Raw genomic sequence first — 16,547 nt, 5'->3', positions numbered from 1 at the left:
ATAAGTGATCTTGTGCTAGTTTGTGTGCATGTGTGTAGGGTGGGTGTGTGCTCTAAGCATTAAGCAGCACCAACTGACTAGGAGCAACAATTAAAAAGGAACAATCTTGGGCTCACAGCTGAAGATGGGCTAGAAAGAAAGATGGGAGCAAAGGTTACCGAGGGTAACAAAGAGGGAAGTGAATGAAACAACAAGGAAGCAAAGGATTCAGTATCCTGCCCGGAGCAATGGCCTGTGGGAGGACAGGACTCTGGCTCACTGGAAAGTCTGTGTGGGATTTGCCCTAAGGTTAAAAGTTACCAGCACTAGGAGCCACTTGCTTTTAACACAGGATTGAAATTAGAAAAGAAGTGAATGAACTTGAATTATTTTTACTTTAGTTCTCTTGAAAGTTACTCAAATTAAAAATAGTGCATCTCCTATCTATTTGGGGTACAATAAATTGGGGGGAAGCTGAAAATACTTTGCTGCTTAGTGATTTTTAATTTATATATAACTTTTTTGTTATTAACAGTTTAGAATTCCACTGAAATCATATTATAAACTGACCTAAGGCAGTTTCGCACCTCAAAATGCCTGGTTCTTTTGATAAAGGAGATCCTAGCACTTGGAGATAGGTGAGAGCTATATACTCCCTACTCTCATACTTACTACCCGCCTCAGTCAAGCAGGCACAAAAACAAGCTGTCCTTTTCAGGAAGGAATTTCTCTTTTTGATCTCTGTCACTTACATGAGAATCATGCACGTTCACCTTGAATGATCACACAACCTTCTCAGGGCAGGACAGCCAAACCTTAGAGTCAGGTGGAGAATGAGCCCTTGGAGAAGTGGAAGGCCCACTGTCCTCACTGCTCTACAGGTTCTCATTCCTCACTCACCCAGGGGTGGTGGGGTTCTTACAATCCATTGTACTAATGAAAAAGGTTTTTCAACATCCTTAAAGTAAAGAAAACCACTCAGACAATATCTGAAGTGTTTAAGCAACCAACTTTGGGGGAATGTATTCCTAATGAAGACATTTCCAATGTCACCAAAATACCATGAGAATAAGTTAATTTACGCATGCATACACAGCACTATGTATACTTCAGTATTCTTAGAGTACATTACCATGTAAATAATTTCATTGTTTCTACAAAAGGAAAACTTTCCATTTTTTTTTAAGAGTTTTATTTATTTATTGACAGAGAGAGACACAGTGAGAGAGGGAACACAAGCAGGGAGAGTGGGAGAGGGAGAAACAGGCTTCCCGCGGAGCAGGGAGCCCGATGCGGGGCTTGATCCCAGCCACCCAAGTGCCCCGAAAACTCAGTTTTTAACCTCATTTACCGCTATTTTACCAGGCAAATTTTCTCTTATAAATTTAAATTATTGAAAGCTACTAGATGAAATTAATGTTGCTGAAATTTTTGCAAAATTTGGTTTCATCCATTTTTCTCCCTATTAGACACAATGTCTATTAAACCAAAAAAATGTTTATTAAACCAACTGCTGATCATGTTAAGTTACCATTTATAATTTTAGGATATCACAGTCAAAACCTAAGATTTATTTCTAACTTCTCACCAAAATGAACATATCTTCTTGGGTTACTACATATGCACATAAGTACCTTACTAGTATTTCAACCTATTTTAAACTTTCGCAAAGTCGAATTAGGTTAGCAATATTAAAATAATGATTCAAAATGAGATTTGTGAAAGAAGTATAGCATTCTCCAAGGCTTTCCCATTGCAAATCATTTTGATAATAACGGGAAAACTACTACTTATTATACTTTACCCCAATATGTTCAACCCTAACCACAACCTTACATTCCCATTTTAGAGATAGGAACACTTGAGCTCAGAAGAGGTAAGTGAGTTGACCCAAATTACAAGATAAAAAGGACACAGGATTCAAAGGCAGGTCTTCCCAGCTCCAAATCCTAAACTCTTTCCTTTTTGATTTGTTATTGCACCCAAGCCCCTGAACAAATTAAACTACCAAACTATGCAATTCAAAACAACAAAATCACACAAACACACCATACATCCTATTTCATACCTTTAATCCTCTGAAACTTCCTGGGCTAGTTGGAGAAGAGCTAGAGGATTTCGTTGATTTAGGAGTAGACAGCTGGCTGCTGGGAGTTCCGTTAACTGACCATGAGACAACAGAGGAGACACAGGTCATTAAAAACCCAAATAACCAGATTGTGCAAAAACACTAAGCACATGCACAACATAGCTCCAACGAAGCTTGAATTCATTTAAAGCTCAAAGCAGATGGCAAATCAGCGAAAAGCAAAAATAATGTGTTTTATTGCATTACAAAGTATCAGACAAATAAGGAGTGAAACTAGAATTGTTATCAGTAATAGTTTTCCAACAGTGACATAAACAAATATATAAAACATTATGGAATTAGAGATGTGAATGGGAACTTGTCCATATATCCTGGCTGCCAGGAAGGGCAGAGAAATGAAATGGCTGGTATGTTTGTAATACTTTACTATGAAGGCTGTCCTGTAATTTCCAGTAACGGTATATACGAACCTGAATACCCAAGAAGTTCTACGGCTCTCCCAAATCAATTCCACCATAATCCAAACACATTTTCTAAGCATATTCTTAATGGAAAGGGAAAATTACTCGTCATTTTTCTTGCAACATCTGCTTATTTGTTTGAAGGCCATAAAAGATACTCTTCAACTTTTTATCTAGTCATTTTTAATTCCTTCCATTTTCTTGCCTTCACAGTTTAACTTCTCCCATTATTTAGTAAATCCTGATGGTTTTTCAACAGAAGCCCCTCCAAACTTCCACACACTTTCTAGGTTGAAGGCTCAATTTAGAGCATAGCTAGGAAAAGTATGACCACTGCTGTTTAGAAGGGAAGGTAAATTTGCAGATTTTATACTAGAGAATGCTGGTCAAACATTTCAGCATGACTCCTGCTTATTCCTAATTGTATCACCTGAATCCATTTCTGCTGTCATTTCACAAAGATGGTTGTTAACATCTAGGACTGGTGTAATTATTTTTCTAAGAAGTATTCGCAATCCCTTTTTATCACTAATCTTCAATGCTTTTGCCCAAAGATGAAAACTTTCATTCATCTCTATAGAAAGAAAAGTCCATCTTTTTCTTTTCCTTTCAAATATGAAGAAGCAGACAACTATTATTTTAAATGAAGCAAATAAATATAAAAAAGCAAAATGCAGAGGCAAAAGTCCAAAATAGGTGACTCAAAAAAGTGAGCACCAGTCCTTGAGTGGAGGCAAAAGTCTTGGATCAACAAGTATTTGTGATTAGATGAATCATCTATAAACCGAGGTATCTGGGTCTATGAAGTCATGCTTATTTATTGCATTGCTCATTTTAAATTGGGTAAGGATGAAAAAATTTTCTAGTCACTTTTAACTTACTAAACTTTAATTTTTCTAATTTAAAACCACTCATGCATAAACAATGATCCGTTATCTATAATTTAACAAATGTATGTGCATATTTAGAGTGCAAGGACAACACGAGGAACTGTGCAATTAGGAACTTTTTAGAATATTCAACAGTCCTGATCATTTCTCAATTAAGTTAAATTTCAATGTTGTTTCCTTTTTTTTTATTTTATTTATTTATTTGACACAGAGAGAGACACAGCAAGCGAGGGAACACAAGCAGCGGGAGCGGGGGAAGGAGAAGCAGGCTTCCCGAGAGGCAGGGAGCCCGATGCGGGGCTCGATCCCAGGACCCCGGGGTCATGACCTGAGTCGAAGGCAGACGCTTAACAACTGAGCCACCCAGGCACCCCTCAATGTTGTTTCTTTTAAAAATTCTCTTTAAATAAAGGGAATTGGTGGCAGGAATTCACATAAAATAGAGATTATTATGGGCAATGAACTAGTCAATTTGCTGTGAGTTAAGACTGAATTTTACTTTTTTTTTCTTCATTCCATACAGCAACCTGTGCACATCACCAGCCTCTACTCAGTAAGTGCTGTTAGCTTTCACAGATACTCAGACACCACATTAATAGCAGAGGCTCCTTGGAACAGTGACAGAAAAGGAACGAAAGGATAAAAATCAATTCCTGCAAATGGTGATCTTGACAGCAGACAAAACTCCCTAAAACCACACCCCCTGCTAAACAGTTTCTTGACAAAACTCACTGCTAGGGGTTTTACTGGTGTCAGTAACTACATGTCCATATTTCCCTCCAAACAATCTCATCCTAAAGAGATACCAAGTCACATTTGGGCTTCTAAGTTTCCCAGAGCATTTGGAAAATTCTAAAAAATGTTCCTTCAGGGGCGCCTGGATGGCTCAGTTGTTGGGTGTCTGCCTTCGGCTCAGGTCGTGATCCCGGGGTCCTGGGATCGAGTCCCACATCGGGCTCCCTGCTCCGCGGGAAGCCTGCTTCTCCCTCTCCCACTCCCCCTGCTTGTGTTCCTGCTCTCGCTCTCTCTCTAATAAATAAATAAAATCTTTAAAAAAAAAAAAGTTCCTTCATGAGTAGTCCTTAATTTCATTTCTTTGCACATTTCTCCCGAGTCTCAGGAAGGGTAAGTGGGACCCAGGACAGGGTCACATTGGGCATGCTCCCCTCACAGGGCTGCCAAAAACTGGCAGGTGGACAACAACCATTCCACACCTCCATCATGTACCACTCCTTCACCACCCCGACTTTCTCTCCCAAAAGAAGGCTATTATCCACACCTCCCCTCAACTGTAAGGGAAGAAATAAACTTGGGCTTTTTGGTTTGTTTGTTCTGAATATTTTCTCTTGGTGGACTCTGAAAGATTCACAAGCTAGAAACCTAAAGTGAGCATTTTTAGGGCTCAAATTACAGTAATATTTACCTACTTATGTTATCCAGATGAATTTCTATGTGTTTATTACACACTGTTGAGGAATTCAGTCAACCAGAAGACTGCACTTAGGGTGCACTTCTATCCCAAGACCGAAAAAGTACAATGTTCTGTCTACAAAGTTACTAGTTCTGTTTGAGATTCCAGTTCGTCCCACAGAATTTTCTAAATGTTAACAGGTATATACCACAGCTAGAGGTCTGTGAAAGTGAGCTGTACTTGTGGGTACTTGGCTTTTAATAATACAAATCTCTCACTTTTCTGTAACTGCAGGATGTGGTGAACATACTTTGGGGTTTAATCTCTCATAAAGATGCTGTTTGCCTTCCGAAACGTGATTTAAACATTTCACAACTTTTACATACAAGTTTAAGATCTACTCTACTATCCCAAGTGCAAATACGGACTTAGTTAAAAATTGGGGGTCCTGAAATGTTAGGATTTCTTGAATCAATTTCTAAGCATTCCAAATTCAATTTAAAAAGATTTGAATAAATCTTTATTTATACAAACATATTGGTCTGCAAGAAAAATACGGCTATGAAACATGCTTTTAGTTGAGTATGTATTGGATTCATTATAATACCTGATTTTTGAATCACTCTCCTTACTTCTATTTATTTTACTGATATGATAAACATCTGTAAACCTTGGCTAAAACGAAAGCCAAGAACCTGACAAAAATCTACATTTACCATATGGTAAGCTCAGGTAATTGTATTTATGCCAATCTCGTGTTATATTAGCTTTCCTAGTGTCTGAGATACTTTACAGAAAGCATAATATGATTTGAACTAAGCTTCCCAGCAGAGAGATGCCTTCTGTTAAAAATATTCATATTGTCAATATTTTCAGAAAGAGTGTTGGGTCTATTAGCTGTAGGGTGGGGAAGGTAAGAACAGAAGGAGAAGAAGGTAAGAACAGAAAAGTTTAATTGCCCCTGTGGCCATTTTCATATCACCAACGAACGTTCACCTTTTTCGACAACAGGATATTTTCCAAAATTAACAAGAAGGTAGACCCTTTGAGGTGGTATGGCTCCTCGATCCCTTTGTCCTGTAACTACACACAGAGAGGCACTTGGCCATCTTCTGACAACGACTGGTTCTCCAATAAAGAAAGGACGCTGAGGCATCCTACACACGGTGGAGCATTCCACAGCGCATGGATGTACACTGGTACAAGCCAGAGACGTTCATGGAAATGGAGCGAAAGGAAACAGAAATGTGGCAAAAGACAGAAACAAAAACCCAGCAGAGCGACATAGCCATTCTCATCATGGCTCACCTGGGGATCTGGCCGCAGAGCAGGCACTGGAGTGGTGGCCACCCCTCTTTACTGTGCACATGCAGTGAATACAAAGAGGAGGAGACAGTAAGGAGAGCAGTTATTCAGCAGGTCTGAATGCGTATACAGAAAAAGGGCAAAACAACCAGACTGAAGGAAAGTGGGGTGGGTGCTGAAGGAGAAGCAGTGACAAGTATAATGTCCAAAAAACTCCATCTTTTAGAGGGTCTGGTGCTTGACACAGTTTTAATTGATACTACTTTCACATGTTCTAGATTTCCCACCTGTAAAATCATGGTTTTTCACAATCCTTTCCTTAAAGGGAAATGGTATCAGCAAAATTAGTTACAATTACTATAAACAAACCTTATAGAATTAATACATCAAGATATTTATAGGTGTTTCTAGCTTTGAAAAAAAACAGTCAAAATTATGACAGATCTACAGGTTTAGAACCTGAAAGAAACTTAATTACAGGTAAGTCTGACTCTTAAATAAGTACCAATTTCCAATAATAATCATTGCTACTATTAAATTGCTTGAAGAAGGAAAAGCCAGTGAAACTTACCAAGTAAATGCATTCTGTGTTAGATGTATATTTTAAACCAATAAGAGAAGAAAAATATCCACAATCATATAGCACAAAGCTAAAAATACAGTACGCTGTGGTCCAAATGTGAAACACTTCTATGTAAATACCAGAAGATTCTAGATATAGACTGTTCTTGAGAAAATGTGTGAGAATAAAACAAACAAGTGTCTTAACAGATTTATGACAACTTTGAGCAACAGACTTAAATTTTTGGTTTTAAAAATCATGTCATCTACATGTTATTTTGGAACCTGGCTGCATGCAAACATGGGAAAGACTACCAGTTCATAATAATTAAAGAAACTGAAGAATGACTAACTACCTGAAGCTGGTGATTTGCTGCGTCGGGAGGGCCCAGGACTTTTAGATCCAGAATACTTAACAGCTGAGGAGCGAGAATAAGATGACTTCAAGACACGACATTCTAGAAAGGAAGTAAAGTGCATTAACTAAATCTGGTTTAAATACTAACCAAGGGAAGATCACACGTGAATGTGGTTTACTGCCAGAGAACAATTACCTGATCATTTTCCCATTACTGTAAAACAACTTTAATAGACAAAGCAACTGTCCCAAAAGTACACCTGAGGTTATCTTTAGTCAGGCTAGGCATCTTGTAGACCACGTCATTGTTTTCAGTGGAGTTCTTACTGGATACAGAAATTCCAATGTCCTAACTTGATCACAACCATAAAGCCTAATCTAAACATGGGCATCTTCCTTTTTTAGTCAGTAGCAAAAGGCTACAATTTTATTCTCTCCAAATTCTCTGATAATTTTATTTTGAAAGGGTATGGGACTCCCTACTGTCTTATTTTCCACCTTCCCTAAGTATGGAGCATCAAAAAATGAGGAAACTAGCTTTCAACAATAACTTTGGTTTTTCCACAAATCACCAAGTTAAACAGCATTTAGAGGACCAGAACTAATTACAGCTAAAATAATCACTGCTAATTTGAATAATTAAGAACACGGGTTTTGGAGTCATGCAGATTTTGCATGAATCATGAATTTGATTTTGCTAACTGGGGGACCTCGGTTAGGTTCTAAGCCTCAGTTATTTCCCCTATGAAATTGGGATAGGAATAAAATCTGCTTCGTAGGCTTGTTATAAGGATTAAATTAGATAGCATATTGTCTGTCATTTACGTTAAAATGCTTCAATTTACGTGGTAAGGTTACAATGTGGGTTGGTTTTAATCTATACCTCAGGGGCAATAAATTAACATGTGAAGTCCAGTAATCAGGAAAATACACACCAGGGGAGGCTAGTTAGCATTTGAAAGACCCTAATCTAAACCTCACTCAGAAGGGGCTGGAGCAACTTCAGTTAGGTTAATTAGCATTGTGGATGTTAAACAGCATTCTGTTGTTGAAAGGAGTGGTGTGTGTGTTAGTCAGAAACATCTTAAAGGGAGTGCCACTCTTTCATAAGCACAAGTGTAAATCTAGAGAACCAATAACTAGAGCTTCAGAACTACACTCTAGTTTTAGAGGACGCTAAGCCAGTCCTGAAGCCAGTTCTTGAAGGAGGATTCTGTTACTGGGCTAAGACTGCGTTTAGCATTTTAATGTCTTATCAAAATCCTAAAAGGATTTGAAGTTAGGACTTTAAGATTAAATACAAGTTAAATAACTGGTTAAAAAAAATACACAATTTTTCCTCCAAATAAATGTAACAGTGGCAGAATTAGGTTTGATTTTATGACCTGCTGGTGGTGGTATAATAATGACGTTTACAATAACAAGAGCCATGGCACATACAACAGGTACCCTTGTAACTGCTTTATATATATTGACGTAAAATCTTATGAAAACGCCAGTTATCCCCAGTTTGCAGAAGGTTAAGTAATTGGCAACTGGGAGGGAAGAAATCAGTAGCTTACACCCACCTTTCACTATTGGGAGCCCATCGATAGCTAACAACAAAAACTATGAATGATAAAACTAGCTTAGGTAAGTTTACAACATACACATAAAGCATGGAGTACAATGCCTGGTATATACATAGTGTGTACTCAATAAATATTTTGTTGTTGTTAACCCAAATTAACTTTATAACCTAGAAGATATCATTGTGTTTCAGTGTCTCAACTTCCAAATTTACTAATACTGATTGACATCAAAGAAATAATATGGGGCGCCGGGGTGGCTCAGTCGGTTAAGCGACTGCCTTCGGCTCAGGTCATGATCCCAGGGTCCTGGGATCGAGCCCCACATTGGGCTCCCTGCTCGGCGGGAAGCCTGCTTCTCCCTCTTCCACTCCCCCTGCTTGTGTTCCCTCTCTCGCTGTGTCTCTCTCTGTCAAATAAATGAATAAAATCTTTAAAAAAAAAAAATAATAATATGAAATGAGATTAAGCTAAAATCAAGAAAGATATAAATTACAGATGATAATGCAAACGCACATTTCAGTCAACCTTAATCATCCATGGGAACAGGGGAGAGCATTAGCACACGTAATACAGAAGGACATTCTCTGCGCTTCTTTCCAGTGCTATTACCAGTTTAAAGCAGGGCCAGTCCATCAGAATACAAAACAGAACAGAAACCCTCAATGAAATTTGGCAGCAGTGAGAAAATGAAACAAAAACAAAAAGTATAGATAAATGAGCCCCAAGCACAAAGCAGATAAATTATCCCCAAGGTAACCGACATAGTGTAACAGGAAAGAATTGCCCAAGGAAGTTTGGTACCACAAAATGTATCATCTTGAATTTTAAGAAGTTTATGGATCACAGTATTTACTGACATGTTTCTCTAATTCTGGATGGTCAGAATCACTACAACTGGAAAGGGTCTACCATCGGTCTAATTTTTGAAAGGCCAACTTTCCTCACTCATGAAATTAAAGAGTGAGACTTTATCTTTTACATCACTCTCCTAAGTGAAATGTTATGTCTGTATGATTTTACCCCATTTAAAGAGGAAGTTGACTTTACTATCAGCTAAAATAATCACTATTACTGTAATAGGTTTAAATTAATTCAAGACGAAAGGGTAAAGCAATTTTCCCAGAATCAATAACACCTGAAATCACTGGGGTTATTGCTAAAAAGTTGAAAACGCCATACATGGAAGTTGAAAACTCCATACACTGGAGAAAGGGGTTTTCTTATTCTATTAATGAAAATAGCTTTATTTTTTTTCTGCATATACAAACAATGCATTTTTTTTAAAGTTGCAAACGATGAGGTAAAAAGAAAGCTAAGACAACCACGATTAACAATTTAGTTATGATCCTTTTACGTACCTCATTATGTACACAGAAAATGTACAACTAACCATTTCAGATTCAATACAATCTGTCTATTTAAGGTGGCACAGCCAGCCACTGTTCTGAAACGGGGAAGGAAATCCCTATCAGAGGCAAAACAATGCAGCAAAAAGACAACTTGTTTTAGTCTACAAAATGAAAACTACTTGAACTAAGTTTTTTGTTTTTAACAACTAAGCAAATGCTTTCATTTTATTCTCTACTTTCATTAGTTCAAAAAGAGTACCGCCAATGTCATCTTTCTTCAACATGCCAGACCACTTAGCATGGGCCAACTGATTAAACCCCGAGACTCTGTTTCAGGGTTACCAGGACGGTCAAAGAATGGCCTTACCACTGTGATCCAGGACGAAGTCATCTTGGGCATAACGGAATTTTTCAGGTCCACAAGCAATAAAAACATCATCATCACCAAAAAAGTCTTGCAGACAAGTAACCTGAAAAGAAAAAAAAAAAATCACGTCTAAGAGATAAATTAGAAACGTTAGAAGTGAAAGAAAAAGTCAGCGGAATTCATCATATTTGCAAGCCTCACCTATAATATTGTGCTGGAATGAAAAGCAATTTAATAACATGCTACATTTCCAAGCACTCTACACAAAGCACTTCCATACACCTTCCCTGACCTCAGCACAACAGAATGAGGAGTTCATAGCTGGCATCAATATTTCTGTTTCACAAGTAGAGTTGAGGATACACACCCAGATGAAGTGCTGTTTTCCATGTTTCCCCAATTAATGGGTGGCAGGACTGAGGCTGATGGAGGTCTCTGTTCTCAGTCTAATTTCTTCATTTCTACCCTTCCTCACTCTCCCCCTTCCCAGCTGTATCACCCTGGGCATGACTTCTCTGTACCTCTGGTTGTTTGGGGGAATAATGCATGAAACGTGCTTGGAACAGTGCTGGGCATCTCAAGGCTCAATGTGTTAACACTCATCTCCATCACCAACATCATCATTAAGATCAGACGAAGCTTCAGGGCCCTTCCAAAGCCCTGCACCTAAATGGATAGTTTTAATTTCATATTCTTTTTTCAACCCCTCTCCCCAACCCACCAACACACACACTGTACTGGTTTCAGATTCCACAGAAACCAGATCCACTGCAGTGAGCACATTCATCCATTCCTGCCAGTGATCGTAAGAACTATTCTCCTGAACTTTGGACGGAGGTAGATTCCACTTCTACCTGTTTTTCAATTGGCTATGTGATTTCTTTTTAAAGTACTCTTTTCCTAATAATAATTATAAGGTTTTTAAAAATCACTGCTCTAATACTTAGAAAGATTTGAGCAATTGATTTTGTGACAAGGAAATATTTCATCTGGTACTAAATTTGTTGAAAGTTGACTACAATAAATGCCAAAGTAGACAATTAAGTTGCTTATTATATGGAATAAAAGTACTTAACAAGTCTAGGGACTATAATAGATCAAAAGGGTTTTTTTTTCTCCACAGCAGTTCAATTTAGATCTTCCTAATCAATCTTTTAATGATTTCACCTATCAATATAAGTTTGGCTTTCCAAACATGGTTTCCATAAGATGTTTGCCTCCCTTTGACTCAGGTTCTAGCCAATGAATACATATTTGGTCAAATAGTTAACCAAATTATATAACTATCAAATAGGTGCAGATTTGCCTCAAATACTACTCTCAAGGAATGGCAGGTATAAAATGAATAAGTGACACAACCGATTTAAACCAACATGTATATTTTGGGGCACCTGGGTGGCTCAGTTGGTTAAGCGTCTGCCTTCGGCTCAGGTCATGATCCCAGAGTCCTGGGATCGAGCCCCGCATCGGGCTCCCTGCTCAGCGGGAAGCCTGCTTCTCCCTCTCCTACTCGCCCTGCTTGTGTTCCCTCTCTTGCTGTGTCTCTCTCTGTCAAATAAATAAAATCTTTAAAAAAATAAAAATAAACCAACATGTATTTTGACTTGGGACGCAGACATACCTCACATAACATTAAACAACTCGTCTCCTTTCATTCAACAAATTTGTACTGAGCATTTACTATGTGCTAGACACCATTCTAGGTGCTATAGAAACATCAGTAAAGAAATAAAACAATCCTACCTTCATGGAGCAAGTGTGAAAAGAAGCACAATAAAAATGTGTAAGTAAATTAATGCAATATAAAAAGGTGGTAAGTGCTATGGAGAAAGAGCAGAGATGAGAACAGTGAATGTGTGGGATGGGTGCTACAATACTAAATAGGGCGGTCAGGGAAGGCCTCACGCAAAGGTGACATTTGAACAAAATATTAGAAGAGAGCAAGGAACAAGCATGTGGGGAAAGCGTTCTAGGCAGAGAGCACAGAATATGGGAAAACTCTGTGAAGAGATCAGGCTTGGCATGTTCACAAGAAACAGTCCTGGAATACAGTAAAAGGGGGGGAAGAATGGATCAGAGAAGGAAGGGGAGGGAGAGCAGATGACGTAGGGCCCTGTCAGCCACTGCTAAGGACTTTGGCTTTACTCTGAGATAGAAAACCATTAGAGACTTCAGAGCAGAAGACTGTCACAATGCGACTTTCCTTTTAACAGGAGCACACTGTGCTCAGACTAGACTGTAACAAAAGGGCAAGGGTAGAAAGCATTAAAGGCTATTGCTACATCAGGCCAGAGATTAGAGTGGCTTGTGCAAAGGTGTTGGGACTAGAGGTAGTGAGAGGGGGCTACACCCCCCCTTGGATATGGGGATATGAAAGAAGAGAGAAGAATATGATGGCTCAGGGTTTTTGCTTTGAGCCACTAAGAAGATAGGGCTGTCATTAACTCTGCAAGGGAGAATACAAGATAATGGACAAGTTTAGTGTAGAAAGGGTGCTCATGAATTCAGATTTGGAACATTAACTGTGAAATGCCTATTAAATATCCAGGTGGAGGTGTTGGATGGAAAGTTGGACATACACAAATCTGAATGTCATGGGCGAGATCTGGGCTGGAGATATAAATTTGGGACTCACTAGCATATGGATGGTATTTAAAATCTTGAGATCAATTGTGGCAATGAATGAACATAAGGAAAAGATCTAAAGCCTGAGTTCTGAAGCACAGTAACACTACAAGGTGAAGCAGAAGAAGCAAAACAAGCAAAAAAGATTGAGAAGGAGCAACCAGTATGGGAGGAAGAAAAACAAGTGTTTATAGCACACTGGAAACCAAGTTAGGAAGGTGTTTCAAGGAAGTGGGAGGAGAGAGTGCTTACCTGTCAATGTTACCAACAGGCTAAGTAAGATGAAGATTGAGAAGTGGCCACTGAATCAGCAACAGAGAGATTAGGAGGAACCTGTCTGACTTGATCACTGCTGTGTCCCCAGCAAAGGGTCTTATTTATAGAAACTCTACAGTGTAGTGTCTCTAACCAAAAGAGGAGCCCCACCTCCCCAATCCAGGTCCTCACCCTAAGCCCTCTGCCTGCACCTCCCCATCACACCCCAGTAATCTGGTGCCCTGTCCTGAGGGGGAAACAATGATGTCCCCATAAGCAGCATTTAAGGTTGACTCAGGATCCCACGGTCTGCATGTGACAGAAATTCTTGGTTCTAAAATGAAAGTTATCCAGTCCATATATTGTTTTAGAAAAATCAAAACCTTTTAAGCTGACATTGTTACTGTGTCGTGGGGATGCATCTGACTAGTCAAGAGAGGAAAATCGATATGAACACAGATGATACAAAAAACTAGACTGTACTGATAATGAGTAATTAAGGAATGAATGGGAATACTCTCTCCCTCTACTGCTGCTGATTTAAAATACAAGTCCGTTCACATTTTTCACTGTTTGGACTGTCACTATTATGTTCTACTAAACCATAAAGTTAAAATGCACTAGAAACAGAACACCAGCAGAGAAGCAAGTTGATGAATATGATTAAAGGTAAACTGAAATAATATCTGCAGAAGGGGGATGAGCAGGTTTCAGTTCTGTTTTCACTTTCGTTGTACAGGAAACTCAACTTACGGTGTTATCTAAGATACACGTATCGGGGAGCTTGGCTGGCTCACTTGGTAGAGCATGACACTCTTGATCTCAGCGTTGTGAGTTCAAGACCCGCGCTGGGTATACAGATTAATAAAAAATAAAAAATAAAAATAAAATACAAGTGTCATCCCATGAAGCATTTGCAGAGCATAAGCTTTTGTCTGGAGCAGAGCACTACACTGCTGAGTCTGTGCCTCTTTTTTTACATATAGAAAGCTTGGGCAAGATACCAGTTTTATCTTTAAAGACTAAATGTGATCACATGTGAAAGCAGCTGTTATTTCTTCATTTTCATTAATTCATAGCCTCAAATACTTTTTTGATTTAACTTAATGGATAATCTTTCCTGTAAGTATAAATAAAATAAGTACATGCTTTCCTACAAGTTCAATAAATCAGATATTTTCCCAGAAAATACCACTGACAACTTGAAAACATTCCTTTCTTTCATGGTCTTGGCTTGTAGAAAATTACAGACAAAAAAATTAAGATATCTTTTTTTTTAATTAAGATATCTTAAACTCCCAGAAATTACATACAGAAATGTGATTCATGTAATATACATATAAATACACATATATACATATACTTGTAAAATACATATAAATATGTTTATATGTGTATATTTAAAAATAGTTTCTACCAACAGCATCTTGGAATAATTATAAAAGAGAAAAAAGGGATTTGACTTAAATCTAATATAGCAAAGCACCAGTTTATATCTATATATGTAAGCTATACACATAAACATCAACATTTTTAGATAATGCAGATAACCAGAGAACTGTAAGTGTACCGTTCCAATTTTATGCTAAGTATCTGTGCAATACTAGGCCTCCATATAATAGTCATTATTTGCCCATGCTTATATTTTACAACGTATGGACTACATATTTAATTGTTCCTGGTAGTGTCCCAAACTCAGCCAATATATTTCAAAGTGAAGTATCTGATAAAAATGCCAGGGTCTGATGTAAGCTACAATAACTACTTTTCACCAATGGGAGTCACATTAATTTATTACTGTACATTCTTTTAACATTACCCAAGTGCCTACGATATGCCAGGCATAAACTAAAGCCACAAAGTACACAGGTAGGTAGATGGATAAGAAAAGTAACAGTTACAGTGCAAAATGTTACATTAAGAGAATACTATAACAGAAGAACACCCTGACAGTTATAGGAATAAAGAAGTACAAAGGAGCATCCCATAAAATAAAATATCCAATACCTTTAGAATATTTCATATATTTGATTACTTACATAATTCTAACTTTTCTGTTTTTTAACATAGTTCTTGTTCTTTAACTGTGGTGGTCTTCTTCCTTTTATCATAAATTTTAAAAACTGGGATTTAACATTGAGTTATGGGCCATGTCACTAAATCTGACTCAGAAAAGAACATATCAATACCATGAATAACATTTGAAATCCTTCTTTTTTTTTTTTCATAAACCTTTGAAAGTCCTTCTTAACAAGGGTGAGAAAAGTGTATCAGTTTAAAAGACCTCTTACTGTCTGCTTCTAAATTCTTCAATGCAAGAAGCTCTTCAGGAATAATGGATATTATGTGGCTCATGAAAGGAGCTACATAAACAAGGGGGAAGTAATATTTCTGCTAAGGTACAAAATTAAAGCAATCAGTAGGATTTAATGGGGAAACATCCAACTGAGAAATAATGTATCAATGGGAGCATATCTAAGCTTTCCAAAGGAATGCGGGCCATTTAAAAACAGTAATTTTTCCTATCCTTCAGGAGACAGATTAATTAGGTTGGGGTGACTAGGTGGCAGCCATAATTTTAGTGCTAGTTCTTAATAGATTACACAGATTAATAGATTACTTAACAGCCACAACCACTTTTATCCACCACCCCCCCCCCAACCTTAAGGGATATAGAAACAGATACAAAGGCTTCAGGTCTGACAAAGATATCATGCATGTATTAGGAGAATAAAACTTTTCCTCAAAAGAAAAAAGGTAGAGGACACAGAGATATACTCTTCCCTGGACACTCACATTCTGAACCAGAGGAGGTCTCTATTTCCTGACCCATTGGCCCACTTGGGAAATCTTGCATTTCTTGTCCTTTCCAGAGTTACAAAGGAGTTGGTGGTAAAACAGTTTGGATTTTTCTAAGATCTCTTCTTACTATAAAATTCTAAAACCTAAGTATTTTAGTTTCTAAGAAAGGCTTTTTATATTTTTGGAGACTGTTTCTAAAAGTTAAGTGCATAAAAAAGGAACTCTATTTTAAGTGGGTAAATAGCAATGTCCACGGGGATTTCTTTCTGTGTCAGCCTCATGTGTCCTCAAAGAAGTCCTCAAAGAAATCTTCAATGAAATCTTCTTGCCCCTTCCAAATCCAGGTGTTCCCTTAATAATCTGTAATTCCCCCAACATAGCCATTATCATTGAGGTAATTGCTTGGTTTTGTGTCTGGACCTCTCACCAGACTGTGAGCTCCATACATTTAGGGACACTGTCCTGTTCATTACTATAATTCCAGCACAGTACATAACATCTAGCATAAAGGGTTTGTTCAATAA

The 16,547-nt window shown here is 37.9% G+C and overlaps 1 protein-coding gene across 12 annotated transcripts in view; it reads right to left on the bottom strand.

Annotated features, from left to right (window-relative positions):
* The window catches only part of DCLK2 (doublecortin like kinase 2), a 145,976-nt gene that overhangs the window by 48,690 nt on the left and 80,739 nt on the right, over window positions 1-16,547 (bottom strand). For 8 of the 12 annotated variants that reach the window (XM_032412970.1, XM_032412969.1, XM_032412973.1 and 5 more), the window contains exons 3-6: window positions 10,342-10,444; window positions 7,053-7,154; window positions 6,139-6,189; window positions 2,048-2,142 (exon numbers count right to left, since the gene is read on the bottom strand). In XM_032412970.1, the coding sequence (XP_032268861.1) occupies window positions 2,048-2,142; window positions 6,139-6,189; window positions 7,053-7,154; window positions 10,342-10,444 (351 nt within the window). The remainder of the gene's footprint in view (window positions 1-2,047; window positions 2,143-6,138; window positions 6,190-7,052; window positions 7,155-10,341; window positions 10,445-16,547) is intronic. The other 4 variants (XM_032412971.1, XM_032412972.1, XM_032412975.1 and 1 more) reach the window with 1 other exon arrangement.

The sequence above is a fragment of the Phoca vitulina genome, unplaced genomic scaffold, assembly GCF_004348235.1.
Source record: "Phoca vitulina isolate PV1807 unplaced genomic scaffold, GSC_HSeal_1.0 scaffold14, whole genome shotgun sequence".
Lineage (NCBI taxonomy): Eukaryota > Metazoa > Chordata > Mammalia > Carnivora > Phocidae > Phoca > Phoca vitulina.
The sequence above is the reverse complement of the archived record's forward strand: the minus strand, read 5'-3'. Positions and strand labels throughout refer to the sequence as shown.